This window comes from Pinus tabuliformis, chromosome 5_2 (genome assembly GCF_031772625.1).
Source record: "Pinus tabuliformis cultivar Carrire ecotype Pingquan chromosome 5_2, CPIR1, whole genome shotgun sequence".
NCBI classification, from domain to species: Eukaryota; Viridiplantae; Streptophyta; class Pinopsida; order Pinales; family Pinaceae; genus Pinus; species Pinus tabuliformis.
The window spans coordinates 169972325-169986963 of NC_142306.1; the positions used below are offsets into that span (position 1 = coordinate 169972325).

The 14639-nt window shown below is 39.5% G+C and overlaps 1 protein-coding gene across 1 annotated transcript in view; it reads left to right on the top strand.

Moving 5' to 3' along the window:
- The window catches only part of LOC149158094 (uncharacterized), an 80552-nt gene extending 66307 nt beyond the window's left edge, over window positions 1-14245 (top strand). The window contains exons 3-4 of the mRNA XM_089436116.1: window positions 13121-13248; window positions 13426-14245. Coding sequence (XP_089292242.1) covers window positions 13121-13248; window positions 13426-13917 — 620 coding nt within the window. The 3' untranslated portion in view covers window positions 13918-14245. The remainder of the gene's footprint in view (window positions 1-13120; window positions 13249-13425) is intronic.
- The last annotated feature ends 394 nt before the right edge of the window (window positions 14246-14639 follow it).

A 14639-nucleotide genomic window follows, 5' to 3' on the forward strand; every position in this document is an offset into this window, starting at 1 on the left:
TGCTAGGGTTTGCGTTTCCTTTTAGCTTTTCACTGTCTTTCTGCAAGTAGGTCAGCCTTCTTCAAAGTAGCTTTTGTCCATTGGTTAAAAAGATTCTTCTCAGAGCTCATAGAAGTTGGCTTGAGCCCCTAGCAGATTTTTGCCAGCTGACCAAGTGACAGCTGCAGCAAGAGCTAGTACTTGTGCATACAGCACCGTCGCTTCCAAATTTGTTACGAACTACTGGGTTGATAAAAGTAAAGAAGGGAGTCCCAGGAGTTGTAGCATTATTGCTGCAATACTGGAGCTCACCATATGCATTTGCACCTAGTGACAAAAATGACTTGTATTATGATTATGAAAATGACTTGATCAAGTTTAGTTTGATAATGCATGGTTGATGACAACTTGTTGACATGATGAAGTCATGATTTGATATGAGCTCCACCTGTCTCAAGGTTGAAAGAATTGATACTATGATATTGATGACTTTGATAATGGTCGTGATCTAGCTTCTAAGCTGCGATGAACTTTGTTGTTGTAATGGTACAACATTGATTTATGTAAGGTTGATTATGTTGGCTTAGAAAGGCATTATGCCTAGAGCATTGCAATTCATATATGTTTATATTTGACAGTTATCTGACGAAGTCAGGATGATGAGTTCCAAGGTCTGGCTTTGATATTGATTATGGCTTTGATTTTATATCATGATGATCTACTTGTGACAGGTGATGAGCCTCTGATGATCTAAATTAGAGGGAGATGGCTTCTGAAGCCCGAAATGATGTATCATGGCATGATGAATCGATTTCTAGAATTTGGGAAAGAAATTCAATATTGCAAATCTATAGGAAAATGTTTTTGTATGATGAAAAATACAAATCCTTGGATACTCTGATTTGAAGTTCGAAGATGTTTTTGAACTTGACATGGCATCCAACAGTTGTTTGAAGCATTGATGTTCCGTCTTGAACATCCATCTGTATATATATGATGTGCATAGAACCTGAATAAATTCATGATTGAGTTGCTTCATTCACATAGAGTAGCCATTGAGCATGCTTTGAAATATCTGCATGAGGTGTTCTATTTTTGAGAATGAGATATTTCTCCTATGGTATGTGTTTGCATGGATGTATTACTAATATTTGAGATTATTGTTGATAAGCACATTTGGATGTTGCTTTGGTATGAGATCTGCCATGATATCTTGTATGAGAGGTCCATAGCATGACAGAGGTTGAATATGATGTTGATAGCATGGCTAGTTGTGAGGCAAGATGAAGAAGCTCCTTAGAGAGCTTTCAGAGCATGATCTGGATATGACATGGATACATTGTGATCCGATTAGCAGAAAATCCCATATTTATAGTTGACACCGAGATACTCTCATATATTGAGACAATGCAGTTGTTTGAAACAAGCTCAGGCTTGTGGTTGGCACCTCTTTGAGAGGGAGGATGATTATGGTATCCTTTTGTGATTTATATGATTATATATGATCTGACATGATATTTGATTTGATGTTCTATATGAACAAGAAACAACTGCTATGGACACAAGCTGATATCAAATTTGAGTATGATGAGAGCAACTGTGATCGAGGACACTGAGCTAACTCTTCCTCCCTATTTGAGCTCCCAGGGTGAAGAATTGAGATCGAGGGCTCCTGGGGTTGAGGGAACTTTGGACAATAGGATGTTACTCCTATCTGTTACCCATAGGGTTGAGGATGCTGCTCCCATGTCTGGTCTTTCAAGAGTATACCCCAGTTGGCATCATACCCACAAGTAGGGCTTGTTGGGAATACTGCTCCTCGTTTGGCCAACGAGTTGAGAGTGTACTTGGGGGTTTACAACCCAAGGCGATTATGATGCAGGTGTTCTACCACATGACTACTGAGAGCCATTGTTGGGAAGATCGGTAGGCAATAGGATTGGGTTGAGAGTTACTCCCTTGTTGAGATTTTGGGTTGCGGGTAAGCTCCCTGATGAGATCCGAGGGTCGAGATATGTTCCCATGTGTTTTTGAATATCGTATTACTAGATATGGGGTTGTAGATGTATAGCTCCCCCATGAGATTCCGTGTCGAGATGTGTTCCCTAATGTGGTTCCAGGTTGAGATGTGCTAACTAGACCGGCCTATTCCGTCGGTTTTCGGCCAAAAACGGTCGGACTGGGCGGTTCCACCAGTTCTGGTCCAGTTCTGATAACACTGATGGTGCATATTTTACTTCATTTTGATAATTCTTTGCTATGGATCATAACTTAGGTGTCCAAGCTCGCTTTTTATGATATAGAATTTATTTACCCCTTTAGGATGATTTGGTTTCTTGCTCATCAGAGTTGGGACATGCAAGGGTTTCTTATGGTGAGATGGAGCATCTAGTGCTTAGTAATTAGATGATGGCTAATGAGGGGTGTCGAGCTCATGTTAGGCTTTTGCCCACGTGCTAATTATGTCCCAACCATCTTTTGCATTTTAACTTCCTTTTTCTTTTGTTATGGCAATCTTATGCTTTTATCTTTCTAGTAGTTGCATCAACTTATAGGGCAGAGTTTTCTGGCCCTAACTCAATGATGTGGATGCATCACTGCCAAATCCCAATGAACCAATGACAGTCAACTCCAAGGATGGATGTGATGTCAAGAGAAAGGTGAAAAGTGGTAAGTATGGAATGGTTTTGGACACACCACTTCTATTTAAGTTTCCCAAATACTAGTAACGCCCCTCCTATAACATTAAGGCCATAGGGGAGGTCCCACTAGACTAGGGCTAAAGACTAACCCCACTGGTAAGGTGAGAGAACAAGTTTACAGGCAAGATCGGTCAATCATCTAGATCACCTTGTTATCTATGTTAAAATGCCCAAAACATTAAGTAAAAGCACTTGATTACAAAATGGTTAAAGTAGTTGCCGAGTCGTAGCCCACCTTTATTCAAGAGGAATGCTAGACAATAAGAGGTAAATGACCTATGCAAATGGTGGAGGAATGTGGCATATCATCATAATTGAGCAACATGTAGGGTTGTTGATTGGTCGGTTGATTGCCCAAGAGAAATTTTTTCTCCTATTCTGTTACCCACTTTTGGTGGGTAACATTTGGCCTCCAACTTCTTGACATGTGCTCATCGTAGAGCACATGATATATATGCTCGAATGAGGAGTTCATGAAAACCCCAACAATCCCTAGGCTCGCAATCCTTTTACCTGTACATTCAAGTCAACTTGTTTGCTAGCATGTGCATGGGGTTTTGATTGTCACCCTTGCATTTATATAATAAATCCATACTGAAAAGAAAAAAATTAGCTACATGCAATATGATTGAAAATGTAACATAATAACATGAAAATTGAGTAATTAGGATGCACACACAATAATCCTACACAGAAATGCATTGGAACTAAACTAAAATGCATTAGGTTCCATTGAACAAAGTAAGGTGATTACCTCCGAGCGAGGAAGGTAAGTTTTCACCATCAGGTTTAGCAATTTAGAAGTATCCAATTCCTACTTTGCTTGGGACCCTAAATGGAAGATGGTTGTTGTCAAAAAGGAGCAAATCACCAACTTAAATCTTTACCTTGTCTTTGAACCTGTTGTTTTTTATTTTTATTTTGGAATGTTGACTTCTTAGTCTTGCTTCCACTAGTGTTATTGACTTGACATTCTTCGATGATGATTCAACCTCTTTAGGCCTTTCATGAACCTTTGGCTCAAAGTGCTTTTGCTTTAGGTGTAATTCTTTTGAAGGCATGTTAACTTTGGCTTTTCCAACAGGTTGAGGGAAGGGAAATGGTTCCATGTCTTCCACATGCTCACGCATGTGTGGCTCTCTATATAGAATGAATGGTTTCCCATCCACGGTAGGTATAGTAGCATATCATAAATCTATTGTAGATGCCCACTAATAGAGGCAAACCATTTCCTAGACAAGAGCATCCCCCAAGCATCCGACACATCTATGACTACAATATCTATTAACATTGAGATACTTTGTTAGCAGCGAAAGATACTTTTATCAAGCCATACACTAGGATAGACTTTAAGTCAAAGCCACACACATTCTTATATGGCCTAGTGATTTCCATCTCCAATTGATTCATGACTCTCAAAGGCATCACATTTGCAGAGGCACGAAAGTCAAGCATACAATTGTGTAGAATGAAATTTTCATCACTAGGGATAGTAAGAAGGGTGCATGCCCTCCATTCCTTCAATCATTATACATGTTTTGGATAATTACTGGAGGGTCTTCATGCTTTTTTTCAAGGTTGAATGTTTTCCTTGCTTGCCTTCTTTGGGATTCAAGCTTGGCCAACTCCAAAAGAGGCACTTGCACATTCATCTTTGCCAAAACACTTCCTAAGTCAACATTCAAGGACATTGATATTAGGACCATGTGCATTGGGTTTTGGAGTGTTCTTAGGAGGTGAGGGTGGCCAAGCACTCTTTTGAAGGGAACTATTGCTACTAGTACTTGTTTGGGGTTGGTTGTGGTCATTGTTTCTCCTAGAATAATGCAACCTTTTGAAGCTTCCTCCCTTTTTAGCAACCGTGATTGGCTCATCACAATCACTAGTGTGTTCTTTGTTGTTTCCTTCATGTTGTTGTTGATAGAAGTAGGATTCTCCAAACAAGGTGTTAAAAGGAATCTTGTCATTAACAATGTTAAGGTGCTCCAAGGTTTCCTCCTCTTCCACTTGATTGTAAGGACACTCATTTGGAGTATGAAATTCATTGCATGTTTTACACCAAGAGGTCCTTTCTTGGCCCACCATATTGGCTGGGGCAAGAGTGTTGGACACACTTTGTTGTGAAACATTGCATCCATTGAAAGGATTCTTCTTAGGAGGTGTCTCTTTGTTGAATTGTGGTTTAGGAGGGGAATTCTAACGGGCTCCCCTTTCCCTTTCCAAAATTGATAGCTTTTTCATCGTAGCCATTTGTCCTTGCATTAACTCAGTAGTAACCTTGTTTTTGGGTAACTGCTTGCAATGTATGGTCGACTTGGGCATTACGCTTAGCTTTGGGTTCAATTCTAGCCCTCGAGTAATCAAGCAAATCAATTTTGGATGTTCTTAGATTACGCTGTATTTCAATAGCTAGGATTGTAGCCTTATCCAAAGACTTAGGCTTCTTAACTTTGAGAGCATGTGATAAATGTCCAGGAAATGCTTCTATGTATCTTTCAAGGATAATTTGTGTATTTGGCTTATATAAGTAAGGGACTTCCTTGAGCAACTTATTAAACCATTGTGTAAATTATCTAACATTTTCATTAATGGTTTTTTTGGCTTCCTAGTATTTATCTAGGAGTTGTATGCCTTCTTTGACTGTGGCCCATCTTTTATCAAAGGCTTGGTTAGTTCTTAAGGCTACCTTGGGTAAAATCTAGGTATCAATCCCTAGCACTTCTAAATTCAAGGCAAACAACAACATCGTAACCACATCCTTTGCGGAGATCAACCTAGCACCCATAGCCCAATAGAGCTCATGCTTGTGTTTTTTAGTTGTGACTACATTAGTGCCATTGAATTTGGGCAACCACTTCATATTTTACTAGCAATTTGTGAGGAGCATTAGGGAAGACACTCACATCCAACGGGTTGAATGCAACAATGAGCCATAGTTTGGCCATGTTGCTAGAGGCAGATGTATTAGTAAAGATACTTCTAAGCACACGATTCTTTTTAACTAAGGGAGATGTGGAAGTATTGGTAGTTGTCTTATGAGTAGTTTTCTTTGTTGGAGTGGTATCATCAGATGAACTACTAGGGGAAACATGAGGATCAACTTTAGGAGTTGCTAGGAGAGAATCTATGTTGTCGTTTATATGTTATTCTCTCCAAAATTTAATGAAGCTTATTCTTTAGATAATGAGGAGGTAGACTAAATCCTCCTCGACAATGGTGCCATAAATGTTGCATCAAAATCTAGCAGGACTTGTGAGATGCCTCACAAGGGAAGGGCCAAACTTAGATGCAATAATGAGGTGGATTGCCACTGTCATCTCAATAATCCTCCTACTATTTACTGGAATTTCACCACACGGGAGGCTTCCCAGTTTCACCTAAAGGATATTCTAAGTTAAGTGGCTCAAGGTGATTTGAATCAAAAGGCTTAGGTACTTCTTTAATGGACAAGGGCACAATTTTCATTGTTTAGGAGCAACGTACCTTATAGAAAGCCCTAGAGAGGCACTTGACACCTCTGTTTATAAAAATGGCCGGTTCGAAACCGACTCGGCCGAGTTGGTCCGAGTCATACCCCCACCGGGTCAACTCGACCTTTGAACCGGAACGGTCGGCTGGGTTGTTACTATGCTGGCCGAGTTGGCTAACGACTCGGCTGGCTCGGTGACAGCCGCCCGCAAAAGTCAAAACAACGCATTTTTTTTTGGAATTTGTTTTTTTGGGACCCCAAAGCCATTTCTAATCTGCCTTTAGGTTCTTTGGGGTCCATTCCCCTCTCCTAAACCCTATAAAACCCACCCAACCCCTCTCATTTCCTCACAACCATCTCATTGCATTTGAGTGAGAATTTGAGTGAGAGTTTGTGAGGAGTTGTGGAGTTTGTTTTTGGAGCAGCAGTGAGGAGTCTTGGGCAAGCATTGTAGCAGGAGTGAGGAGCTTCTTGGGTAGCCATTGGAGCAACATTGAGGAGTTGGTTTGTTGGAGCAACCTTGAGGAGGCAGTTTGTGCCTAGAGGTATTTTTTTTCACTTGTAAAAATCTTTTTTTGCTTATTTATTTTTTGTGCAAATCTGGAAATTGAAAAGAGTGTTTTTCGTGAAAGAAATGAAAATTGAAGCAATGCTATTTTTTTATTTTCATTTTCAATTTTTTTTTCCTTTGATTTCCAAGTGAAAAAATGGCACCTAGAGTGAAAGATGCTGCTTGGGCATATGTTGAAATGGTTGATAGTCAAATGCATTGCAAATTTTTCCATAGAAAAATTAAGGAAGGTCTTGGGGGCATTAATAGGCTGAAACAACTCTTGGCAGGGATTAGAGGTCAAATTACTCCATGTGAATCACCAGAAATTGGGGAGATTAGGAAGGATTTGTTAGCTAACTTTGAGAAGTTTAAAGAAGAAAAGGCTAGGCAAAAAGAATTAGAGGCTGAAATTGGGAGGAAGTAGAGTATACAAAAAATGATGGCTACCAACCGCCATTTTGATTTTGAGGGTTCTTCTTCTATCCCTTGTACTGATGGATCCAACCCCTTCCGATATGTTCCTCCCTCTTTGGAATCTATTCAAGAAAAGGGCAAGGGTAAAATGAAGAAGGGTGATATGAATATCAAAAGTTATTTCACTGTCGCACCCTCTTCTCCATCAAATGCACATGGTCCTCAAGCTAGTAGAACTTTGTAGCCCACTTTAGATGACCATTGGAAGAAAGAATTGAGGGAGACTGCTTGTGATTACATATGTAGATGGTGGTATGATGCTAATATCCCCTTCAATGCTTCCCATTCACCATATTATGAGCCTATGTTTGATGCCATATATGCTGTTGGAAAAGGCTTCAAAGGCCCTACTATGCATGAGATAAGGGGGTATCGTTTGCAAAAAGAAATTGCCTCCATTAATGAGTATTTGAAAGATTTCAAGGACTCATGGGCAAGAACAAGATGTACCATCATGTCAGCTGGATGGACTGATCAAAGGAATCGTACCATCATAAACTTTCTTATCTTCTGCCCACAGGGAACCATGTTTCTAAAATCAGTTGATGCATCTGATAAGGTAAAATATGGACAATTGTTGTTTCAACTATTGGATGAGGTTGTTAAGGAGGTGGGGGTGGCTAATGTTGTTCAAGTCATCACAGATAGAGGAAAAACACAAAACCATCTTTTGGACCATGCGTTGCACATTGCATAGACCTCATGCTTGAGGATATTGGCAAATTAGATTGGGTCAAAAACACTGTAGATCATGCCGAAAACATAACAAAATTGATCTACAATCATTTATGGATTTTGAGCCTTATGAGGAGACACACAGGGGGCAGGGATATTATTAGCCCTGCCATCACTAGATTTGCTACTCATTTTTTGACATTGCAATCTATGCTTTCACAACATAGAAACTTGCAAAAGATATTTTCCAGTGAAGAATGGAATCAAAGGCAATGGTCTCACAAACAGGATGGCAGAGAATTGAAAAAGAAACTTAATGAAGAAATATTTTGGAGAAAGGCAACAAAGATTGTGAAGGTTGTTGAGCCACTGGTTAAGGTGTTGCGGTTGGTGGATGGGGAAAGATTGGCTATGGGCTTCATTTATGAGACTATGGATCAAGCAAAGGAGGAAATAAAGAGGGAATACAAGGATAAAGTGGCTAAGTATGGGCCCACTTGGGCAATCATTGATGAAAGATGGAACAATCAACTCCATTGCCCTATACATGTAGCCGGGTATTTTTTGAACCCACGGTATCATTATAAAACTCTGGCAGCAGGAGCTTTGAAGTGGGAGGTTAGAGATGGATTGATTGACTGCATTGATCACATGATCCCATTGGAGTGTGATCAGCTGGAGATACACCGACAGGTCACAACCTTCAGCGAAGCCACATGTACCTTTGGGAAGAACCTAGCAAAGATTGCAAGGGAAGTAGATGAGCCAGGTAAACAAAAATTTCAATTTTCAAATTCTTAATACTTATTTTGTTAAATCGTTTATAATTTGAAATTTGTAATTTTGTTAAGCTAACTCATTACATTCCTATGTTTTTGCAGCACAATGGTGGGAGGCTTTTGGTAGCCATTGTCCCGAATTGCAAGAGTATTCTATTCGTATTTTGAGTCAAACTTGCAGTGCTATTGGGTGTGAGCGCAATTGGTCTATCTTTGAGAGGATTCACATGAAGAAGAGAATCCGTTTGGATCAAAAACGATTAAATGATCTAGTCTATGTCCAATACAACCTCCGCCTCAGATGCAACCAATTGCTGAACAAAAGACCTGATTCAGATCCCATTGTGTTGGAAGACATTGATCCAACATTAGATTGAGTAGTGGAGAGTCATCCAACAGAGTTTGGTTCTGATGAGGATCTTGATTTGGATTTACAGGTGGAGGCATCACTCGAACATAATGTTCAGTTGAATGCAGATCCACTTGTACCAGCCTTAGGGACAACCCCAAGTCCTCTAGTTGCAGGCGCTTCCTCTGCTCAGCAACGACAAAAGCACATATCTCATCTATCTTAGCTTGCTGCTGCTGCACAGCTTGCTAGTGCTACCACTTCTACAGTTGCAGTTGGAGATGATGACGAGGAGGAGCCATGGGCTAGCTTGTCTGACTCTGATCCAGAGGCTGAGCCAGATGATCTTGGCTCCTCTAGTAGTAGCTAGTAGTATTGTTCATAGTTTACTTTTGTTGCAGAGGCCATTTCTAGCCTCCTTGGTTATGTGTTTTTTTTTGATCTCTATATCATCATCATGTATGTATTGGATAGTGCACTGGGTGCCATTTTGATATAATGGATATATTCGTGAGCCTACTTTGATCATATGTTGTCTTCTATCTATATTCTAATGCTGCGTGTTTGGAAACATGAATGAAAATCTTTAAAAGTATGTTTTTCTATAAAAATAAATAAATATTTAATGTATTTTTTTCAATGAATGAGTCATTGAAATCGAGCCGGCTGAGTCGATACAAAGTCAGAGTCGGAGTCGGAGTCGACCCTCGGCGGAGTCGGAGTTGGAGTTGGAGTTTTAAAACATTGCTTGACACCTAGGGTTTCAAGATGTAGATCAACAAAGGAGTTCCTAGGCATATAAGCACTGAGAAAGGGTTTTCAAATGATATGATCGGCAAAAGGTGACGACAAACCTTCCATTTAAGCCCTAAGTTGAAACCCTGAGTAAGGTTAGGGTTTTGATAGGGCACAAATTGCCTAGGGTAGAGTTGATGTCAGCCCTATTAGGGCAAATTCAATCCATGAAAATATCTAGATTTTGAGTGCCAAGGATCAATCAAGGTGAATTCAAGGTACAAAAGCCTCCTATCCAATAATTTTGTAGTTGAATTCGGTCTTAGTCCCTTGCCCTAGCGGCTTGCCTTAAGTTTCTTTATGATTTTTGACCACCTTAAGGATTCTCAGTGCCTTTCCCTACTTGGGTGATGGAGTCTTTAGGGCTAACTTTGAGAGAAATTAAATTTATGCTTAGATTAATGGAGAAAACCCTAGATTTCACTTGATAAACCCTAAATATCTTTTTATGAGGGGAGAAATTAAATAAAAGAAATCTCTCTTGGAGGTCCTTTATGGTATTCAAGGAAGATAAGCTTAACATGCAATAATCAAGCAAGATTTTCCATAAAAGACATGCATTTAGACATGGACTAAGAAAAACCCTAACATAATTTTATCACATGAAAAACAATAAAAATCCACAATTACACTTTTGTCCAAGAAATAACCTTCTTTCAATCCCAAAAAGACGTCTCCAAGACAAATAATTCTCCAATAACAATAGCACCCAAAATATCACTTCTCCACAAGTCGAAGCTCTCTAAAGGAGGCCAAAATCCACAAGTGAATATGAGAAACCAAATGGAGTGACACTGTATTTATATGAGCTCAATCACATCCATTAATTTGTTTAAAAACACTATAACACGTTTGATTTTGAGTAAGCATGAAGTAAATGGGTTACAAGCCAACCCAATAGCTCAATACAATAAATTAAGCCACTAATTGACCACACTTATGAGCTGAAAATCCTTTCCAAGCATGACATCATGCCCTTTTAAGTTTTAGGTCTAATAAGGTTCCAAAAGTGGAAGATGATGGATAGATGCATCTCCAACCATCATAATCAACTATGAATTGAGGGAGAGTCCTCAAATCAAGCCTGAAAACATCTCCATGTGTCCAAAAGCTAGCTCTGGGTGCTCTGCGTCATCTCTATAGGTGCCGTCAAGACAATGTGGAGCAATCTCTCTCTAGCTTTGGGGATCCATGAGGTGGTACAAGCCCTTTATAATCATCCTTGGGATGATCACCGTCATTGGGACTCTGGATCAAGGCATGCCCATAAAATAGTGTCAAGGCCAACCTTCGGGTATATTGAGTCCTTTGGGCACATCATTTAGAATCTCCAACACTAAGCTAAGTGTGCTCAACGTTTCATCATCTAGGGGTGCTCAGAGGTGTCAGTGAACTGTGAGGATCATCAAAGTGCCCAACGCTTTGGTTTGGAAGCGCAACACTGCATTTGGAAGGTCATCATTGCTCTTTGGAAGTGTAGTGTGACCTGGGTCATCATCCTTATTAGGTTCTTCTAGCCCTTAAGGGGAGGTGGCATTTCCAAGGTCAACCCTTCAATTCATAGGTACTAGTGATGATAATGGTAATGAAGGGGGGAAGACTTCAGGGCTAAGTGCCATGGCCATGGGACCAGCTGGTGGAGGTCCAAATCTTGAGTGTACAGATGTATGGAGGGAGCAATTGTGGAGACGTGAATTACCTGTTTCCTCAACCTGCTTTTTCCACCCCGATAATGATGGTGGTAGAGCTCATGCTAGGATTTTGCCCACATGCTAATTATGTCCCAACCAACTTTTGCATTTTAACTTTCTTTTCTTTTGTTGTGGCAATCCTATACTTTTATCTTTCTTGTAGACCAACCTACAAGGAAAAGTTTTTCGTCGCTAACCCAAAGTTGTGGATGTATGAGTGCCAAATCCCATGAACTAATGACAGTTAACCCAAAGGATGGATGTGATATCAAGGGAAAGGTGAAAAGTGGTAAGTATGGAATGGTTATGGACATGCTACTTCAATCCAAGTTTCCTAAGTAGTGCCCATCCTATAACCCTAGGGAGGTCCCACTGGACCAGGGTTAAACTAACCCCACTGGTAAATGTGGGAGAACAAGTTTACAATCAAGATCGGTCAATCATCCAGATCACCGCTTTATCCATGTTAGAATGCCCAAAACATTATGTAAAAGCAGTTGATTGCAAAATGGCTAAAGTATCTGTTGAGTGGTAGCCCACCTTTAGTCAAGATGAATGCCAGATGGTGAGAGAGGTAAATGACTCGTGCAAATGGCAGAGGAATGTGGCATATCATTATACATGAGCAATGTGTAAGGTTGCGAGGTGGCTGGCTGTCCAAGATAGGATAAATTTTTCTCCCATGGGGTTACCCAATTCTGGTGGGTAATAGGGTCCATGATCAAATTAGTCAACCCATCAACCACTAAATGGTCATTGATCAAACACATTCATGGTGACTCAAATTGGTTTGTTTTGGCGGGCGGGTACCCCCCTAAAACTAGCATCACCTATTTTATCAAATTTTTTCTGTTTAGAAATCTAGAAGCTATGGGGCAATTTAATGATAAATGATGGATTTCTAGCGAGAAATAACATATCGACACTTGAGTAGACTAAATACTTTCACTTCTATTTACCTTTTACTCACTTTCACTCGGTGCTCATTTTATTTTCAATGTTCATTGCCCATTGTTAATTTTCAGTTGTAAATTTTGTGTCTTGACTCTAGATACTTGACCTCAAACTGAGTCTTTGACTTGTCACTCTAGAATTTTCAGTGTTTTTAAGTTTGAGTAATTTCAATTTACTATTTCAGATTTCAGTATGTACTATTTTTCTTAGTACTAATTAGATTCTATAATGATGAAATTAAATCAATATCTCTATATTTTAGTATTTCTGTTTCATTCCTGGTTTAGAACCAGTGTATTTCATTTCCAAATTTGAATGAGTCATGTTTATATCATTAAAATTTTTTAATTTAGCACTATTTTACTGTTTACTGTTTAGTATTCAAATTGCACAATGATGAATTTGCATGGGATGAATTGTTATTGTTGGGAGTTTATCATTGTCATTATTATTTTGATATTTTTAGAGCTGGGGACTCCTATGCTAGGGACCCTGACGCCCTCCTGTCCCCCCTGAATTTCCCCAAAATTTGGGGGTGCTTCCACACATTCCCCGTTTGTGTCTTCCTGCTCCTGTACTCCCCTGTCTTGGAAACTTGGTGGAACATTGCGTTATGGCATATCTGTTTTCCTAAGTAGTTGATGTCTAAATATTTATGTAATTTGAATCCGTCTAAAACTGGTGTGTTTGTGATGTGCAGAAATGCAGGAGCTATCACTGCTCATCCAAAATAAAGGAGACAATGTTTTGCATGTGAACATTAAAGCTTCAGCTTCTCTCAAGGTTGATCCTTTAGAATTAACCTTGGAGAAAGAAACAAGAAAAACGGTATATTCTTTCTCCTTTGTTAGATACTGTTGCATTCTTTAGAGTAGTCAATCTTCTGCCTTTGAGTAATTATTTGCCTGGTGTATGACAATTTATGTGTGAATCCTTTTGTACAGTTACACGAGAGCCTTAGAAATTCTAGCAAAAAAGGGCATCTAATGGAAATTGTTTTTACAGGTAAAGGTTTCGTTTGTTGACCACAATATGGAAAATATGGACCTTCCTAAAATAGTTATTGATGCGGGTAACGGTAAGTGTACACTTGATGTGCCTAATCAGCCACTTCGTTCACCAGACAAGCGAAGTTTCTTTGACAGTTTTTCATATTCAGCTATGATAACACCAATATTTGGTGTCTATTTATTAATATTCACTGTTCTGGCTATTGGTGGAACCTGGATGTGTTGTAAGTTCCGTGGAAGGAGACGACATGGTGATAGCATTAGATACCAGGAACTTGAAATGAGTCTTCCTGAGACAAATTTGCCAGTTTCTGTTGGAGGAAAGCCTGAGGTAGATACTGACGGGTGGGATGAAGTATGGGATGATAACTGGGAAGATGCCGAGGCTGCAAGATCATCCTCAAGGACAATCCAAAGTTTGTCATCACAGGGTCTTGCTGTTAGGCGATCAAACAAAGATGGTTGGGATAATGCATGGGATGAGTAGTCCTGAAAAATTAATACTCCTTGGGGTCTAGTCTGAAGTCCTTCATTTTCTTGACTCTGAATTTCTTTTTAATAGGCATGCATTGTCATTAGTCTTCATGGTTAGCTGTTATTTAATGTAGATGATCCTCTAATGGGTCCATCTCAAATTGTATTTTTTGTGTGCGCTGTTTATAGTTGAAATGCAGGCCCGAAGTGCATATTAAGCATGCCATGTTTTTGTTGGTCTGTATATGCACATTAACACACTTGCTGCCATGGATATGATTAAAAAGTCTCAAGGCAGAGTTGTCTGAGAATTATTTACAGTGACGAGAATTCACCTAAAATTTAGAGCTTCCTATTAAAGTGAATGTTTAAACTCGTTGGAAATGGAGGCTATACAGTTTACAACCCGTTTCAAATTTCAACTCACTTGTAAAAGGTAATAAAAATTTACTTTGAAGGAAATTTTGACACGAGTCATTTTGCAATTGTTTTACTGCTGTTATGATACTCAGAACTTCCTACATTTAGAACATGTTGTGGCTGTCGTATGTGCAGAAAAGATAACTTATAGATGTCAGGTTACAATGGAGGCTTAGTTTAGTGCTTGGTATTATGTAAATCAGTTGCTCTCCTCCCAAAGGCATGGAGGTAAAGGGCATGAAAATTGGGACGTGTCACCTGCTGTATGCAGTGCCACCATCGCTGATGTCATTTTGAATAAGCACTGTTGTCAGC